This window comes from Branchiostoma lanceolatum, chromosome 9 (assembly GCF_035083965.1).
Source record: "Branchiostoma lanceolatum isolate klBraLanc5 chromosome 9, klBraLanc5.hap2, whole genome shotgun sequence".
In the NCBI taxonomy this organism is placed as follows: Eukaryota; Metazoa; Chordata; class Leptocardii; order Amphioxiformes; family Branchiostomatidae; genus Branchiostoma; species Branchiostoma lanceolatum.
In genome coordinates, this window is record NC_089730.1 from 8,582,334 (window position 1) to 8,602,989 (window position 20,656).

At 41.6% G+C, this 20,656-nt stretch overlaps 1 protein-coding gene across 2 annotated transcripts in view; it reads left to right on the forward strand.

The window, feature by feature from the left end:
- The window catches only part of LOC136442575 (uncharacterized), a 67,906-nt gene that overhangs the window by 45,142 nt on the left and 2,108 nt on the right, over window positions 1-20,656 (forward strand). The window contains exons 1-2 of one of the 2 annotated variants that reach the window (XM_066439499.1): window positions 2,534-2,984; window positions 20,453-20,497. In XM_066439499.1, coding sequence (XP_066295596.1) covers window positions 2,900-2,984; window positions 20,453-20,497 — 130 coding nt within the window. In that variant the 5' untranslated portion in view covers window positions 2,534-2,899. Of the gene's footprint in view, window positions 1-2,533; window positions 2,985-20,452; window positions 20,498-20,656 lie in introns of those variants that run through there. The other variant, XM_066439500.1, reaches the window with a different exon arrangement.

The window sequence follows — 20,656 nt, forward strand, 5'->3', positions numbered from 1 at the left end:
GGGCGATAGCTGCGAGCGCAGAACACGTATAACTCATTCTTTCCTTTTGACGAATACCCTACTGTAATCATGGACATTGCATTGTTGTTTGCGACTTTGACATCATTTGCAGTACAGTAAAGAGTTCTAAGTCCGCTTGTTGTTAAATCTTGGAGGAAAACAAACAATCTTCTATTGTTTGCAATAGCACGTACTGCGGTGCAAGTACTGCGGAAAATTGGTGTTTTCGTCATCAAAATATGTAGCAATGACTCAAACTTTCGATAACGTTTACACCAGCTGTCTGCATCTCTCCTCCCACTGGGAAGAGTTCGTGGTTAGTGTACTAATGAACGATCGTCTCTGGAATCATGGAGCGAAAAAAGGCTTCGAGTGCTGTGTTGTGACATCAGTAAAGGTTACGCAGCTATTACCCCAAACACCATTTTTTCTCAGGACGGTACTTGTACGATATTGTAATAGTTGTACTTTGGTACAATATGGCCACTCTTGTTGATGCTTAATTCCATCAATGATTGATTAGATAACAAATATGCCATTTCTATTGCCATCTTAAACAGTTTCTATTTCCCAGGCTGAGTTGCCCAAAAAGCAAATCGGTCTGTAGGCATGAATACAAATCATGTCATCCTGACCAAAAGCAAGACAAATGATGGGCAAGAATGGTGTTTTGGCAAACAACATGAAGCTGGGAAGTAACATCATTTGTCATTTTTCTAATGGTTAGCCATTTGGTGCCGAGTGTCCTGGCGACTGCCACATGACTCCTTCACTACGACCTGCCTCCCACGTCGCCAAGTAGACCATATATCCACGTAGCTACAAAAAATAATTTGTGCTGCCAGTAGCAGTAATACACGGCATGAATTAAGATAGAGGTCCTGACAGACATAGCCGGAAGCAAAATCTGAACTAAAAATCAGTTACGGCCCAACATTATTCACAAAGTATGCGTTGGCGAAGTCGGCTGGTTGATTCATTTTTCCACGTCACTCGTTTCCTGATCGGACCTAAAGATTTGGCCACTGTGAGTTGGAGGACACAAGCTTAGGGGCACGTTTTACTCCACTCGTCTAGCAAGGGTTGACTAAGATGTGTCAGTTCTTGACCTTTAGCTTGGGAAAAGGACGTGCGTGCGATAGCTGCTACAAATCTGCGCACTGCAGGTCGTGTGTCTTATCTAGACTCCGGGATTTGCTGAATCAGCCGCATGTTTGTGGCACCACGTCGCGTATGAAATCGCGCCAGCCTGGCTCCTGATAATTCCAGGCAATTCATTACGTGCTTAAATAATGTCATTTGTGGGCCTGAATGTGGATACGCCAATAACGACTTGGCATTCAGTACCGGGGACAGCGCCGAACGCGCAACAGGGGACGCTACAGGATTAGACTGGTACCATGCTGACGTCAGATAAATCCACGACTTGATTGGGGATATGAGTCAAACTACGGCCATTCTGTGCGTATGGAAATGTAGAATTTAGATAAGCACGAGATACAAGAATAGACCATAGAACCGATGTCGCCTTTCACTAGTCTCTGTGTGATATTTACTATTCATAGTAGACTGCAACAAAATAGGTAAGCCTTTAAAAAAGTATATAGATTTTGTAATTACTACACGTATAGATTCGCTGTATGAAAAATGGTGGGTATTATAAGAGTATTCATCTTTCTACAGCAACTGATGGTGAGATATAACTCATCCTGATATGGATGGAGATGAGTGGCTCTGAGCTTGGGACGTTGAATTTCAGGCCGTCAAATGAAAAGCATTTCCGTGTATGTGTCATAAAACGATGACGATTGATACGAATAAAAAAAGACGCAACTTTCCATCTCGTGTTTAGGAAATTAAACTTTAAGCGTGTTTTCCTTCTCCAATCATTTTGTCTACCTTCACGGTAGGAGGCTTAATGTCAAGTATGAATAGTTAAGAGACACTCAAATTGTGTATTCATAGAAAGGAAATTGAATAATAACCTGGTATCCGCTTCGCGTTGTTTAGACTCGTCCTGTATGATTGCATTTTGCAGAGCGAGAGAGATTTGTGATTTGGTTTGGTCGGTCAAATGATTCAGAAAGAATAGAGTATATCCATAAAAACATAGTTTTCAATGGTCCCATCTTTACTTAAAACGATATCGGACATCACGATACTGCGTCCCTAAATATTGATGTACCATTTCATACTAGACTACCCGTATTAGTCAGGCCGTATCACGCAATATGCTGTAGGAGGAACAAAATCCCTATGTCCCCTGGACGCCTTTGAAATGTTTGATTTAGACTCATCTCCCAACAGTTACGGCCTTTTCCTCTCATGAAAAATTGAATGTGTAACGTTAGGACTCATCTACGCACACCATTCATGCTCGTTATCGAATTCTGTGAACCTTGTTTCCGGCGGTATTTTGTGTCAGAGCGAACAGACGCCCTCCTCCTACCCTCAAATGGGATAAATAATGGATGGCTCTTTCACACGAAGCAGGGAAGTCGCAGCACCTCCCGGTGATTAAAGAATCGCCCCGTTGCCGTCCCAACCATATGTTCGTTTGATGCAATCTCTCCGCACAACGCCTGCCGACCTACATCAACGTGTGCTTCGGTCAGGATAGGACGACTTTTTTTGCCGCTGGCTCTTCTCTCTGGCGCCTAAACTGAAGCCCAGTTGGACAGATTCTACCGAGTAGTAGTACTATTAAGCAAACCCCAAGAGACCGATCGCACGCGTATATCCGCACCCAGTTCCCGACGAGCTCTTCATCGTGGTACGACCGGAGCCGACAAGGAGGCCGCTCGGAGCGTGCAGCGCTGAGACCGGGAGGACTTCATCAGCGCCTCGCCGGTTCGGGGCGACATCGACTAGCCGGCGACGAGGGCTCGGGCACACCAGCATGGCCATACGGCGGATCAAGCGGGCGTTCTTCGCGGTGATGGTGGTCTGTCTGGCCGGGATCATCGTTACGTTTCTCATGCTAGGTAAGCACCTCCATGCCTGTTGGTTGGACATAGTTGATCTAATAATTACAATGATTGTGATGGAAATCCCACATGAAATAAAATACGGTTGGTATTCTTTCTAATAGACATATAGTCGACGACTTTGTCTAGGACATAATGTCTCAACCAATTGCAAATAGTGCACCATTTAATTTACTTTTCTCTTGCTCTCGCAGCAATATGCATTTTGGCTTATCATGTTATATGCACATGTTTTCACTACGGACTTGCCCAGGGGCGTGCGTGCCATAGTGAATATTACTACCCACATTTAGGTACCCTCTTGACAATATTAAGCAGCGTGTATGTATGGTTATGTTTGGGAAAACTACAAGGAGACCATTTGCAGCGAACTCTTAGCGTCTGCCTGGTGTGTTCTAGCCACGATAACCATATATTTGTAGCACTTTGTCTGTAATCTGTCCTTTTTCTGGCACCTCTCTAGTATCTGGCATCCAAAACAATTGGTGTAGAAGATTGTGGATACAACGAGGAAAGTAGTCCCGGTGCGAAAGCTAATAAGCTAGTACTGTACATTCAAACAGGAAATGGGTTCTAACCAGAAGCTATGGGCACAAAATGCAGTCTATGTTACTAGAAAGACAAGATCCCACGCTGAGAAAGCTATTACTCGAGCAAAATAGGCAGTCATGCATTTAAAACGTTGCCGGAAGCGTTGAACTGGAAAATATTTCACTATTATTTCCCCCGTGCAGGCATCAATTAGACACGCCGTGCCACAGCAATGCATAGTAATTGTCGCTCCCAACTAATTTGCTGAAAGCCACTAAATATTTGGGGCGGCAATTTTCTTGGTTGATTGGTAATTTAGTTTGGTTATAGGTTTAGTTAGTTCGTAAAAGAGTCAACGCCTTTTTACGCAGAGGCTATTTCTATTGGAAAGATAGAGATCTCATTGCCTGAGATATTTTCCGTGAGTTTATTGTTGAGTGTGGGTTCGCCACTTGTACCATAACTGTGTGCTCTCAATCACCAATATCTCTTCGGAACACTTTTTCCCAACGTTTGTGGCAAACACTGAACATTTGTAGTTCCAAAGCCAGAGTTTATTTTTTCACTATTGGCTACGGTGCGGTCATATTCACCGTAGGTTGTTGTACGGTGCGGGTATCGTAGGGTTTTTAAGCAGGCTATATGAACCAACCGCTGACAAGGATCTAAGACAGCACTTTCGGTAACATGACAGCTGAATTTTGTACGAAACATGCACGACTATCCCACGAATGCCCTCAGTTACGATCGTCCGACGATCGCGCGACGAAGTTGGCCAAGACTTGGACGCAAGTTGTATTTTGAACAAGACCTGCCCACATATCAAATACATTCCATCCAGGCATTCTCGACTTATTGTGCACACACACACACAGACACACACACACAAACACACACACACACTCTTTCACACTCACTCACACACACACATACGCACACGAACTCTGACGAAAACATAACCTACTTGCCGAAGGTAATATGCTGTGTGTCATATGAGCACTACCTACGTTAGACATAACCAGAATTTAACTATTCAGATAGAATTCCCGTGAATTGGTGACTAACCCTCTAGTAATACCTACACGCACGGCTCACCGTAATCCAGAATGAAATTATTTATAGAGTGTTTTATTCCAGCGGGAAGTAACAATCAGTAATCGCCAGCGCTAGCGGCGACGAAAATGATTTCATGAAAAGCTTAACAAATGATCCTCTCATTACAACGATTCGAATTCGGTATCTTCTTCTTTAACATCCCGTGGGAGGAACCAAATTGTACCCTATTCTATCTTCTTAATACCTTCCAGGATGAAAAACATCACATAGTCTAAAGATAGGAGAAGACGCATTTAAGTTCAAAATTACCATATGATTAATGCACTTCTTTCCTACTTTGGCATATCTGCTGAGTGAAAGTTTCGGCAGTTAAAGCGCGATCTATATGCAGCATACATAATACATGTATTTGTGCAAGTTGCGTAACAGCGTAAAAGTCTGTAAGCTTGAGATTGATATGTTAAACTTTTGGAAATATAAAAATTGCTGAATACAGCTTTATTGCATCGCAGTCTTAGTATTAAAATTGATTAGAATCCCATCAAATATGTATATTTTACAAACTTTCAAGAACCGAAGGTGAAATTTCCAGTTCAATATATCTTATCTCATTGGGTATTTAACGGATGAATTTGACAAAGGCTTCATGGTTATGCCAGCAAAATATCAATTTTCTATAAGACTGAAGATTTCAAGATTTCACAGCAAAATTGTGCTAATTATGGGCATGAAAATACTTTTAGAAATCGTTCATAAAGGTTAGACATCCAGGTAATAAGATACGCCAAAAATAGTTACTCAAGCAACTGGATAAAATTCAAAATCTTATCCAGTTGCTTGAGTAACTATTTTTGGCGTACTTTTAGAAATCATTATCAACATCTCAAGATGAGAATAACCTAATGCATGAACTAAGTGTCTGCGGTTTACCTCTAAGTGTGAGGGATTTCTGCACTTAAGCGGAGGAGAAAATGAAGCTGTCTGGTGCAGTTGATATCTTTGTACCACAGAAAGCAGTCATGTTTCGGTTGAACGCCCATGCTTCACTTAATGCCCAAACACTGCACATCAGCGCGAGAATTGTAGCCAGCTTCTGCGTCACACACCAAAGTGGATTACTCGAGCTAACGTTCTGCACAAATTGACTCGGAGTAGTTCCGTGATCGCTCTTCGCAAAACACTTAATCAAGCTTTCGTTCCGTCCGCTTAAATCGTATTCAGTGGAGTCTTTTGACGAAGATAGCCTATGTCTTAGAATTTTCATTTGATAAGGGAATATCAGTAGTGCATCTATAGTTTCAAAACTCAAAACACTTTGTTTACAACCCTGCATAAGAATAACCATATTCGGGTTATATATCTATATCTATCTTCATTCTTTTGTTTTTCTTCAATTATTGATTTTGTTTGTTAATTGAGAATCTGCATTAGTGAAACACTGACTAATCCTCTTCTAATATAATATTTCTCTTCGTTAACTACAATATATCATAAATACAATAAATAACATGATTTGTCACAACTAAAATCAATACATGTTGCACTATATCATATCACAGAACCAAAGCAAGATTTGATATTCTGTTTTTTTAACAAAAGTTCATGTAAAGGGATAACTTGCGGGTATGGGATAAAATACAATGTAACATGCCCAAACACAACTTTATCTATTTGCCTCACAAAATAGTTTTAATGTGTGGCATCAAATTTACAGTTGCTGCCACGCACCTGGCTCTCACTCCCTTTCCTTCATGTTTAAAGAGTATTTTAATGGTCGTTATTCCAGGTACATGATACAAGCATCTTTTATTGATAATTCCATTATAAAACGCTGTCCAATGAGATTGGTTGTAGTTGGAGGAGGCGGTGGGATACCATATGATATGTTAAGTCCCGCTGTTAGCGCTTTAGTTATTGTGAACTGGAACGGTGCTATATTGATTTCTTCGCAGTCATTAAAACGAAACGATCACCTAGAAGCAGCCTGTCGCCTGATAGACTTTCCGCCTCTCGGTACTGCCTCACACAATGATGCTACACCCCATCGAGGCAATGCAAGAGAGGAAGGTTAAATACTATAATTGTTGAACAATACCAGGTTGTGAATTATAGCCCCTTTCAATAGAAAGCTTTTTCGAATGGGTGTAAGTGTGCCATGATTACCCCCTGGCCCATCGCCCGAGTAATGAGTTCTCAATGCAAAGTGTTCATTAATTGGCCCATTGGTTCGGAGGATTTGAGAAGCATTCAGCGCGCTAATGCCGTCTGGCGGTACTATGGCTCCTTTGAAATTTGCATGTTAGCCGAGTAATTACATTAATTACTGTCTCCTTAAGACTTGGGAATATCAGCAGTCTTTTGTGCGAGTTTCATTCGTCAAAGAATTAGTAAGTATGTGAAAGAGTGCCTCTATATGTCATTGCCAACTGTTTGAAGGTAATCTTCATCGCAACGAGAACGATCATCTTTTTTTTTGGTACATACATGGAAGGCCCTGGCCTCCATAACTAATGCATAACGTGTGGGTTTCTAAATCATGTTGTTTTGTAGGTTTCTGTTTTGTAGATCTCACTGATACAACGTTAGTCGAAATGAGATACCTGATGACCGATTCCCAAACCCACATCAAAGCGCCGGTCTAACCCCGAGCAGCCTCACTCCCATCCCCCGGGTAGTCCTACCACCAGCCGCGGGTCAGCACAAAGTTCCCCCTCCCCGGCTTTCATATCGATCGGCTCCTGAATAATTTGCTTTATAGATTGGAGCAGATTTAATGGGCGTCTCACGGCGTTATGATGACCCTATGGTCCATTGACCAGGTAATGTCTACCCAATAAACGTCTTTAAAGATGCATTCTTCCGCGTGCCGGTGGAGAAAACGGCACTTGTGCGACAGATCCTGGTCTTTTGTCTTCCAAGTTTTTGCTCATGTGCATTATCTGCAATCAGCTGAATCGCTGCTTGGGGATCGGTTTGTTGCTCAGAATGCCGACCTTGAGTTTAACTTGTAAGGTCAGCTCTTGATTCTGGAAAGTTGCTGATGTACTTCAAATACGAAATACACACAAAAAAGAACGACTTGCATGAAATAAATGAAATAGACGCTTTGTACATCATTTTTGCTCTCATTAACCAGTATTGTAACAGGACCAATGTCATATATGACATTTTCTGTAAAATGACAATGTAAGACGTACAAAAGAAGCTTCCTGATGAATTTATTTCTGTCCCAATTTGCTGATTTGTGTATCCTTATTCCAAAGGGATTGCCAAATGGGGATGCGGTCCTGAGCCATACCTCAATATGACATCACTGCATGCTGCTTAAGTTTTTACGTTCATTACTTTGAAAGGGCATTCCTCACACCTATCATTCCTTTGTTTTATGCAGCCCATCAGTACTTGGATGGACTCATACTTTGTGATTGATTAATTCCTAAGGACTGTTGGTAATTGGTCCAATTCATTACCTTATGGACGTGCTTATCCATTATTCAGACTACCATATGGCGCTACGGCCGTTGACGGATGTACTCTCTACCGCGATTATCCTACAATCGGTGCATCAAAGTTCTATCCAAAAATTGTCAGACACATACTCGTCATACCTTACAATAAACAGAACCTTTCCTGATTTCTGTTACAGATATTCCATCATATGACCTTTAGAAAAGATTAATATCGCGTTCCAATTCGTGAGATAGATTATCGAAATACTGCAAGGCAAATGAAATTCATGATGGGGTTCGTAGGAAACCTCATTAATAACGCGAACTTGATAGCTTGGATTTGGTGGTGGTTATTTATGGTCTCTGTGTGCAAATCTCATTGTCTGTACAATTTACATCAGGTAGAATGATGTTGTAGAAACGCGGAGTCGAAGCAATCAGTAAGCAACAGAAGCGAGTCACTGATTGCCTCCTCCATCACAAAACAACAGATACGTAGAAGCGGGATATAAATTCTCTTTTTTCAACTCTGGGGGTTTTGCGTCACGATTTGCGTTTAGAATCACTTTAGAACCGTTGTGATAAACTATTGACCGGCTGCGATGCAATACTTCTATCAGTAATGAAAATAAGTATATGAAAAATGATAAAATTTGGCCTGCACAAAAATAACATATTGCTGAAATGACTCTACTAGAAAGCCTGCCACAGACACGCATAAAAACTTGTTGTAACTTTGAGGCATTAATCGCAGTCGTATCTTCGTTTAGTTTTAATACAAACTACACGTTCACTAAATGTATTGTTCACACTGTGGCACATGTTATATGGAGAAATGGACGGAACACCTGCCTCGATGGGATCCTATGATTATGGAATAAGGTATCTAAGCTGACAAAAACGGCAATCTGTGAAGGACCCCGTGCCGGCTGAAGTACTTGGGGGGAATCGAGGTAACATATACATGGCGCATTGTGGAATGCCATGAAAATGTATCAAACTACTACCTTTGCCGGATACAGCTTTTGCAAGCTTCAATCATCACAAAAAGGAGAAAAAATACCGCATTCGAAAAACACATTCAAATTCATGTATTACAGCATGATAAGTGATTTATGACAATGTATACCCTAGTCGCACGAGTAATTAAGGTAAATGATGCAAAGATCAATTAGATTGATGGAAACGCACACCGTATCCATTATAGTGTAATAAGTCATAAAAGGAAGGCGACATGCTAACTTTCTGATTATCGTTTTCTGAATACGCGACAAATATGTATGCACAGCACATGTTGTTGTAAAACATTCACACGCCGGGTCTGTATATTGACACGATTCAAATGTAACTCCATCGGGGATCTGTTCATCCGTCTGTAAAACTTGTTTGCCAATAGCTTTCACCACAAAACTGACAACCTCTGGGACACCGTGCAAATCTAGACCCTTCCCCGGAGATGTCGTCTGTCAGATTTGGCTTGCCACCCCTTTTAGTAGCCGCGCATCCTGACATTTGTAGTCAGCGAATCGGAACAAAAGGGATGGGAACGATACTTTGAATAGAAATAAAGCACACAAGGGCCAGTAACAAAGAGTTGATACATTCATACTACGTGACAGGCTGCTAGGCATTCTCGAAAAGGTCACAACTGCTTCAACATACACGCCCTTTTCTGGCCACAGCGTTCCAATACGATTACATTGCTGAAGAGTGTATGGTCTCCACATTTGGAATGCACTTAATCATTCGACGTTCTGTACTTGGCCAAATAGACTTTTCAGTACTTGTTGCGGTATTACTGCGGCCTGGAACGACTGACGACCATTAAATGTGCATTTCGCCGCAATTTAGGACCTACACGCTGCCCTTTCCCATATTTCTACCCCACAGGCGTATGGCTGCTGTCCAGAGCTTTTACCAGAAGTGGACCGGAAAATTGCCCTTCAAAATTTCATTTACGGCCCCTCAAAACGTATTGACGGACTGATTAGACGCTAGGTCCATTAGACACGATACATCAGTATTCCGAGAGGCAATGGGCAAGTCGTTTCACACAGAAGAAAATAAAATATTGTCCAAAATGGAGCTCCGGATCCGCAGCATTTTCATGCGCTTGCCTTCTCTTCTAGGGAGCCAGTAGAGTTTTGGCAAACTTCGGATTCATACACGAGACCGTTTCTTGATAGCTCAAATGATTGAGCACATCGTTGCTTGTATTTTTAGAAACCTTGCACTTCCTGCTAATGCTGTTCTTATCTCTATGGCAAATAGTAAATCGCCAGTAACGTTTCTGCCTGCCGTTGGCTTCGGTGATGCATACGCCAGACGTGCCTCTGCAGTGCTTACAATGAAGGTAACCTCTAACTACAAGAACAATTTTTCCCTGTGACGTCAAAACTTAAATGGAAAACTTTGGAGAGTCATGAAATATTGCATTAAACGACGAACTTTACCCTTAGCTGTTTATTGATTCATTTCACTCCTCAAATAGCCATTAGGAATCCATAACCTCCCTGACACCCGACTGGGAGCCTTACGTCTGACCCCACGCGCATCTTCCCTCCCTTCCCCTTGAGGCTCGCCAAATATAAATGCGCCGTGAGACAAGCCACAACACTGCGGCGGACTGGGGAATGAGCGTCAGCATGCAGGTCAACAAGGTGATAATTATCTCAGATACATCTCTGTCAGAGCTTGCAGTGTACTTCCTTCACCTTGGGACGGGGTCGGGCGCTGTCTGGGCTTGACTGACGGCCGTGTTCGTCTTTCTGATAACTGAAATCCTCGGGGGAGAGGGAAGCTTGCTGTTTCACTATCTCTCCGTGATTGGGAAACTACATCCCACAGTCTTGGCTCAGCGACAGACAATCAAACCTGCCAACATGATAAATCCCAACATTACCGAAACTGATAGATATATATAGTACTACCTTGTCTTCTTAAGTTATTCCACGTCTAGCAGGAGGCCATGAATCTTGAGTCCATCCTATTCCCTACGTTCTAGCTATAGGATTCATTCCCACAGTTTGCCCCCAGGGGATGCTAACGTAGACTGGAAAAGTTACTACCGAGCGGAACATTACACTAGGATGGCTTTACACGATTTCATTTCAACACTTCCTGGGAGTTTTTGTTCTTCCAGGCGTGAATGTCACCTCCACATTAACAGTTGCCGTTCCTCAAGGTTAGATCCTCGACCCTAGGTTACCTCCGCGGTATGTGAGGCTTTTAATGTCTCAGCTAATCGGCCCAAGGCTAGCTAATCAAGACAGAAGACTCCGCGGGGAGGTGATTTGTCCTTCATCATAATGGCGGCCGCACCTGGTAACGAGAGGTGGGTGGTAGGTCGTGGAATGGCAGATTATGATGGATCTGATGTTTTGTGTGGGGACGAAAAAAGAGAAACTAAAACTTTCGCTTGAGTTTTGTGATGAATCTAAAATGATAGTTGTTACGTCACATTTATGACCTTCGAAAACGAACACGTTTTTGGTGCTGTTTCTGGGTTTGCAGATGGATTTTGAGGCAGCATAACACAAGTAGTTGTGAATCGATCTTAACAAAAACTGAAGGACGAATTTGATTATGGGCCCACCAGCCGCTTTCTCTGGTACAGTAGCTGAGTTTTTAGCTGACGCTTTCTCAACATCTGGTCGGTTGACCTAATTGCACCTCATATGATGGCAAGATATTTCGTCATTTCTTTACCCTTGGCTCTTTACCCTTGATCAACTGATTAATGATCAGGGCATTTAATTGCTTAGATTTCCGGAACACAAATGTCCTATAGAATTCACCTTACGCACATATCATCCGGATCAATTATCATGCTTGAAATAAGAGAGTAGCGTAGAAAACTAAATAGACGTGTGGTAAATGGCTCACAAAGTGTAAATAAGAAACTGAGTGTCTCAACCTTTAAGTATCAGATGCCCGGTCAATCTCGACGATGAGCCAATATGTTGATGAGGAGCTTTAAATCAGCATGACTCCAGGAGTGACCCAAACTTTTAGGGTCTGTCACGTAATACTCTACTGTGCATAGATAACCTTAGGCTTGATTATTATAGCGCGCTAGCGCCTCCGTGCAGCGTAGGTTATTTTTTCAGTGATTGTACATGTGTGGACATGTTTGAGGTAGTTGATGAATTGTTGTTATATTTAGCACGTTGGTAGGTGTTACGATCCTGGAGATGCGACTTATTTGCAGACATCCTAGCTGTTTTCCTTGGTACTGCAGCCGTCCTAATGTTGTTGAGGTTCACGAATAACAGGCCAATGTTATAACTCTGGTAATTGATAATTACAATGTCAATGAAAGCACCCAATGAACAACTGAAACTTTCATGAGTTAGTCCTGTTAGTAGTGAGGGGAAAATAACTTTATGCAAGCTGTTCAAAACCCCTCCAAACACTCCTCTGAATCTGTGGAGAAACGTACCAACTATCGACGTCTTGCTTGGTAACCTTGTCTTGCCTTCACTTGAGATTTCAATTCAAGTCTTTGCTTCTCGAGTCGTATTTTATATTGGTAAGATATGCTAAGGGCAGACCGGTTCTGGAAGAGGTCAAATGAGCAATTGGTGCTTAGTCGTGCCCTGAAGACACATGAATACACATGGCATCACAGGCCGACATGGGAAGGTTAACAATACATAAAACTTTACAGAAAAGTAAGTCGTGTGCGTATTATTGGTTTTAGGAATCATGGAAGTAAGATAGCTTTTACAAATAGTTTAGACGAAGGCAAACTAGTATGATACAGCTTCCTTGTAGAATACAATGTAGCGCCGATGCTCGAGTCGTCACGTTACAGGTTAGCGCGATGGAGAGGTCAAGAGTTCTATTCCTGGCATTCCTGACTAGACGTCATTGGGAAAGGCACTTAACACGACTTTCCTCACTCCACCCAGGTGTAAATGGATACCTGACCTCGGTTGGCGAAGTAAAAGGTGCATGTGGTGCCTTCCAAAGCGGTGCATGATATAAAGTGGATTAACAACCCTTCGGCCTCCAATGACTGTTAGACCTGAAGTAATATAATTTTATTCACGTTTTGATACTTACTTATTTACTTTCATCTCATTGTGCACAACTTTTCGGTGCGGTGCTGTGGAATTCTTTTCGATCGAGTGTATTGTCCCAATGTCGTATTGCATACAATAACTGTTTTCGCATAACCATGAATCTGCCTAGATCCTGTAGTGCCATAATAATAAATGATACGTATTTGCGTCAGATATACACTCTTCACAGATCGAAAAGTTGGTGAACTTTTAACGTTAGGTTTACCAATCAAAGGTATCATCCCTACGAACGACGATGTAAAATGTAACGATGACACTGTAAAGTCGTTTCTTTCTCGGCTGATTTGCAATCAAATGTCCAATTGTGCTATCGTAGACTGGTAACTTGATCAACATTGCAATAAGCCCAACATTACGCACTCATCTACAGATTTAATGCAATCAATATTGATTGGCCAATCCCCCGATGGTTGCCTCTTGCCATCACAAAGGTAATAAACCTCTGCTGCAGTAAAGTCCTTTTTCATTTGACGACAGTATAAAAAAGATGAACATGTATATACAAGATCTCATTCAATTAAGTGCACACACGATCATGATGAAGAAGGTAATTTTCGTTGAAATTTTGTCGTCATACAATCCTAGCTCATAAAGCAAATATCCCAATACGAATTCTGTAGTTTGGGCTTTGGCTCAATCTAATACATACCAAATACTTTCTCGTGTTCATTAGTCTAAACATGTTCTGGTACGTTATGTCCTTGAACAAGACGTTTACATTGATTACTTTATCGATCTTCGCCAACTTGGTGAATTTGGGGACCTTTAATTTGTTCAACCTTAAAACAATTAAGTGAGTGGCCAATCTACTGGAACATGCGGTAAAACATTTAGAACGACGCCTCATGAATAAAGAGGCCCGCACTCAACTGGAAAATCAAGAAAAAACAATTCAATTCAGGTAACTTAATCAGCCTCATTCATCTTTCCAGCTAGTAGGCATGAACAATATACAACCTAAATGTCGTCGGCCCAAACTACTTCATCACGATGTGAAAGATTCGAAGCATCCCGAAAATAAGGAATGACCAATGAGTATGGACCCTGATGAGTCCTAACGGTCGAATCAATTCAAATTTGTTTTTATAACGGTCTCGTCATGTTGTAAGTTACAGTAATGCGGAGACCCAATGCATGCCGTGTTGCTAGTGTTATCAAATGGACATAGACGTCAGCATTCGCATTCTACCACCTCCTCTTGGGACGCGGACTTCTCTGACAGAAATGCAGGCGGCTGGGATCATTCGATAGCTTCAGATAACAAGGATTTCACAATTTGCACCAGCACGTCCGATAAGACGCGTGTTCTTTTGATATGCAAATCTCATCTATCTTGTTTCCTGAAATAGAAGGAGGAAAGTCAGCAAAAACCGACTCTGGTTGAAGAGATTATGTCCACGGTACCCGCCAGGTCGGTAATCCACGTGTGACCCGCGCCTAATGTCACCATTCGGGATTACAGATAATGTCATGTTCCGCGTTACTGCCGCGATGCTGTCGTAAATTGTAATTAATGGGTGCTTATAGAGGTCACGGAAGTGTCATTTCGCCCAGGGCGGCATTCGTCCGACATGTCGATAGATCCGACCGATCGAGTGGCTGATGTATAGAGCTGGTCGTGTAATCACCGTCCAGAACATCCGAGATGGCACAACCAAAAGGAGAGGGTCGTGCTACTGTTACGTGTCAAAGTCTGGAACACATTCAGTCTATGATTCAACTTATCACATCAGCACCATGTAAAGAGCATTCACCCCTCTCCAGTCTTTTATTTGCTGAGAAATTGTCTTGACGCCCCTTAAAAAAAGTAGAGCGACTTTGGTACCACCAGAAAAACACAGCGACTTTCGCACGGTCTCTCGAAATATGCAAACTACAAAATAGCAACCCGAATTAAATCGTATAATTCGGATTACTAAATAATTATGGCCAACATAAGTAAATCTATAATACCTTGTATCAGGTGGGTCTAATCGTGAGTTTCTTTGTATTATGATAACAAAGGATTATGTATTCACCTATATTTGTATCGTGAGAGTTGTCTCATGTAAAGATAAATTCAGATCTGCTTGTATCATCGAGTCACTTTGAAATCTGTCGTGCTTCAGCAAGGAAATGTGAATACATCTGACTGCAATCGTGGTGCTCATCATACTCCTATCTACTTTCCCTTGCTAATAGCTACTGGCGTCTCCTCTCATCCTATTAACCGTAAGTCTATGACATCTCCTCTGCACTTATCGTCCAGCTTGTGCTTAGATTTTAATGGGGGTGTTCTTACCGGATACACTGGGAGTTAAACCCTCTCTACATCACCCTTGTTGATGAGCAGGTTTAGCGGCAGCTTCAATAACGCTACTTTACAATCAGTGCCGACAAGACATGTACAAGCTATTGCTCATCATCAGCATATACAGCCATAGCATAGGTGAGGATAGGTTCTGAACGACCATGTTTTTTGTTGTAGCCACTCAACGTAATGCAATGTGACTGATGTGTAACTAATAGCTACAGATCTGATTTGTGAAAAATTTAGTCTTGCTCTTCGTGTGAATATGGATGAGGTGGATTGGATGTCTTGATATTTCGGTCAAGGATAAAACAGTGAGGATCTAATGACACCTTTATATCCCGACGACTCTCATGGGTATGTCATAACATTTTCAACCTGAGACCTTTTGACACGCACGACTTTCAAAGACTCCAGCCTTTAATTGAAATCTAATACCTCTTCGTTTATTCTCTTTTGATATGGATCCCAGGTAGGGATTTTATGAGAGCTCGTGGGTCGACTTTGTTTTACCGGCTTAACTCCCAATCCCTGGAGCAGATGTGGACGGAGCTTAAAGTATCCTTTGCATCAATATATCCCAGGATTGTATTGATTAGCTCTAAATGCTGCCTTAATGTTGCCTTTTAGTTGCCAGACGCTAGATAAAAACAAAAATACCTAATCACCCAGATAAAACACGCTAATCGTGTCAAACGACCAAAAATATGCGTGGGTGATGCAATGGCAATGGCAAACGATGATTCACATGCACACCGCGCTTGGCGCTTGTTTTTGTGTGCACATTTTCAATTACATCAAAGCTCCCACTAGTATAACATTAACAGTGCACTGTGCTGGCATATGATGCCGTCAAATGGGTTTCTTGGTGTTGTCCTGGTGATAACTTCAAAGATCAAACTCCTCAAACCTCTCATATTTGACAGTTTTCATCCTGAAGCTCTTATGAATACTGTATAATTCTGCATGATGCTGTCATAAGGCTCAATAACGTCCAAGATCAAAACTCCTCATATTTGACAGTTGTTATCCTAACGCTCTTATGCATCCTACGGCTACTAGTATAAATCCGCAACTCAATGGTCTATGAAAGATTGCCGTTGTCATTGGGTTTACCAAAGAAACGGTTTCCTTCTCATCCGTTGCTCTCACATCCCTCCCAAGGAAGTAGCCCGGTCCTTTCCCCCCGAACCTTTCGCGATTCATTCGGCCTCCGCTGTCATATTTCTTACTTTGAGTACGGCTGAAAGCTGGAAGGTGCAAAGCCTTTAAGACCTTCTCATGCCCGAAGGATAAGACGGGCCATTACACGGACGTGGAACGGGCACTCTGCTCAACATCTGACGCTTCTCGTACACTTTCAACTTAATGGCCATCAATCTCGTGCTGACGTCTTAAATCCCTTAAGAATAGGAATCAAAGGAAACTTTTCTGTTGCGCAAAAATGTGTTTCTAAGATAAGACTCGCCAGGGTAACGAGGGAACCCATCTTTAAGAACATCCTACCATTACCCTTCTTAGCACGGAACCATTACATCTGTTAGCGCGGCCAAATGTGTGCTTATGATTTGGGCCGAAAGAAAGCCTCTTGGCATTTGGGGGAGCAAATGTGAAGATACCACAGAAAGATGACATTTCTTTGTAGCAAATTTCGTTTCCTTTGTGATAAATTCTACTCTGTATATTACGGCCTCCCATTCCTATATCTCTTAACACTCGTAATAGCGTACTTGGGTGCAGATGTGTGTTTTTTCCCATATATACAGCACGGTTTTTTGCAATAAGGCAAACCGCAGGATGTATGTTGTATTGGGCGTCTTTTCAGAGTTAAGATTCAGTTTATCTCCCGTATAATCGCCTTGGTTCCAGTCATTAAAATTCTCTTTGGCATATGAAGGTGTATAGCTAAATGTAGCATCCAAGTCTATCCTACTGAACAAACCACGAACCTAGAAACAACAATGATTTTTCGTTTCATTCCACGTGACAGAAAATTGAAATCAGGCTCGCGCCCGTTACATTTAGCAGTTCACCATATGCCGCACCCCGCTGCTATTTGAACATGTTCTATCCCGCCTAGTTTATTGTTCTACGTTTTGGTAATCTTCCCTGAGCCGTAGCGTGGTGTAGCGCATCCTACCAATTACCTCGCATTCGTCACACGGTCTGCCCAGGGAAGTTGGAGCAAATTGCCCTTGAAGTGTAGGTAAGGCACGCTACTATCGGGAACATCCTTGAAGTTCGTACAGTACAGTACTCTCTCCAAGCAGAGGTTGGGCTGGCTGGTTTTTGACGTGTTTATTTTAGACGTTTCTACCTACAGGTGGTGACATAAAGAAAACGGGACAAAATAGAAAGCTCGTCAAAAATGTCTAACAGATACGTCAAAAACCAGCCAGCCCAACCTCTGCTTGGAGAGTACTGTACATGTACTGTACGATCTTCAAGGATGTTCCCGATAGTGTCGTGCCTTACCTACACTTGGAGAGTAACAGTACAGCACACACGATCAGATCCGAGCATCTCTTGAAACACAAAAAATGCTTCGATCTTATTCTAGCAATTACCGACAGTTTCTTCAGCTGAAAGATGTTGCTTACCTTGTAACATCATCTGTTTGGGATACAGATGAGAACACATCGCTAAATTAGACTATTTCTATGCTGAAGGCGGAATCTAATAACAACTATAACTGCGATAGATTGCAGACGGTGTCTGATGTCATCCATTCTGATTTGGGTGCAGCGATGCACAGTGCCTCTAGCAATGCTGTCTGTTGGAACAAAATGAGCAGAACGTAAGAATAATTGCTACCAGTGTAAAATGTTCCAGTTTGTTAATATAGATTAGCGAAGGTAAAACTTTGCGTAACTTTATGCGTTTATTTCATGTTCATGTCATTGAAAAACTCCGAAAGATGCTGCAAGCGACTTGGTCCGTTCCCGTTCACCCTTTCAATAGAAAATAGTATTTTCTTTAAATATATCGTTTCTTGGCTCGTGCCGTTGTTCTGTGTCAAAATTTCTCACAAATGCTTTGTTTCATTAAGACTGTGAACTTAGCTAGTGCAGTCTAACTGCATCAAGTTATCTTGGCTGTGACAATGAAACTTGAGTTTGCTTGAATTCTAATTGATACTTGGCGTCTGACAAGGGAGGGGTTCCTCCAAAGGAGTGATAATACCCTGGAATGATTCTGATTCTAATATCCCAACAATATTTATGCCGTCAATAATGGCAGCAATATTATTTCCTAATTAGCCGCGGAAATAACTGATGTTTTCCTGCGGGAATGTGTCGTTTTCCTATTACGATTATGAAATCTAATTTTGCACCGCATGTTTTCAATGGATGAAATCGATAACTGGATACATGCGAGGCCATATTTCAATAAGATATATGTAGTTTTAGAGTCTAGCTAATTTGAAATTAATGTGAAACAGTGTAACTTTTGCAATCTTCTGTTCCACCTTGCTTTATGTAATATCCTCTCAACCCTTCGTACATTTCTAATGATGCAATTAATATCAGAAATGATGGCACCTTATTTCCTATGGGGAACGAACTTCTCTTAAGTGTGGAGGGAGAATCTCGTATATCATACTGTACGTCAGGTATCTTTACCAGTACTCAATTAATTTCTGTCTGTATCTCCTCCTAGAATGGCGTGTGCATAAGTCACTCCCACGGAACGGAGATCATTATCGATACATATATATGCTTGTAAATCATAGCCATGGAATATTTAAGTGCCAGCCTTTCCTAGTGTGTCATCTTTGCAGCATCTATGTCGCATACACACTAATTTGAGCAAAGACAATACATTGGTATATTACATGTAGATCATATTAGTCAGTCGGCATAGCATGGTCACTGATGTTTCTTTAATATGCGTCCTTTTTTGTGTGTGTGAAAGCATATTTGCGCATTTGATAACCAATAGATCTTCATAATCCGGATTAGACTTTGGGCTGATCATGAAGAGAGAAACTGTAAAAAGAAGATTTGTTGTCTCACGAGATAACGGGTCACATCCCATGCAGGCTGTTATCAACCCTGAATCGCGCGAATGATTCTCGTACATGATAAAACTACACCAACTGTATGTAGTCAGTTATTCTTCATCCAGCTGTATCAATTCCATTTTCTCTTAACACGGGCTCGCTGCATGTATAACTGTATCCCTATAACTGCTAGATATCTCACAGCCAAAAATGACACCCCGTATTCGCTGATAAACTCTAGCTTTACGTCATGAGATATTGCACGCGCGTTCAAACTTTTTTTTACGTTGTAATATATTTCATTTTGATGCACAGACAGTTCACGCCTTTGGCAATTGTATTACTCTCCACAATCACCTGCTGACTATATTACATAACATTAAAAAATGATGTTCGTTTTATGGAATCCGTCTTTTATACCAACAACAGAAGCTTCAGAAAAGCTGGCGCCTCCAAGCGCTAAGTATCCATATTGAAGTATTACAGTCTGTTTTCGGTAGAAATTGCATATTGTAATGGGATGCAAGGAAAAAGGCGTCTTTGTGATACACAAAATAGTTTTGGCTGTCAGAAATAACGCGGGTATAATGTAGTTTAGTTCTTTATCTGGACGTGAGGAATGACCAGGTGTAAATTAACTGCGGAAAAACCTATACTACGGACTATAAAGTCCTTCGGTAATTGGAACATAAATAACCTGAAGCTTCTGTCCTAGTTTCAGAATAATGTGTATGTTGGTCGACTTGGATGCGGTACAAGAAAAATAGTTGACATTTTCAAAAAAAATTCCAACGGTTTGATATGAAGTCGGGCGGGTGTGGAAGCAAAAACAATTTGTGTTTTGTGTCTTAGACGCGGTCTTTCAAGACAAAGTTAAAAGAAATCAGCTCACAATTGCACAATGCACCGACAACGTTCGAGTACGTCATGCAAATATGTTCTGCGGGCTATCATACGTGATCAAACACCACCTGGCAAAGATCAAACTTTCTATTGATATACATGAAATACTTGTGGCAAGTCTAATTTGCATTGTTTTTCCTCTTCAGAACTGGAGCTGTCGAGGAAGGTGCACGACCCATGGACAGTAATGCGTAAGAATACACTGTCATCTTTGAATTCACGTTAATCCTGACTTTGATTTTGAGACGTAGACATGGATTAATTGCACCAAAGGCAGTTAGAATATGCGTTCAAATTCTTACCCCACCAAGAATACGTATTGCCTATAGCATAGGCGTTTAATATGATAA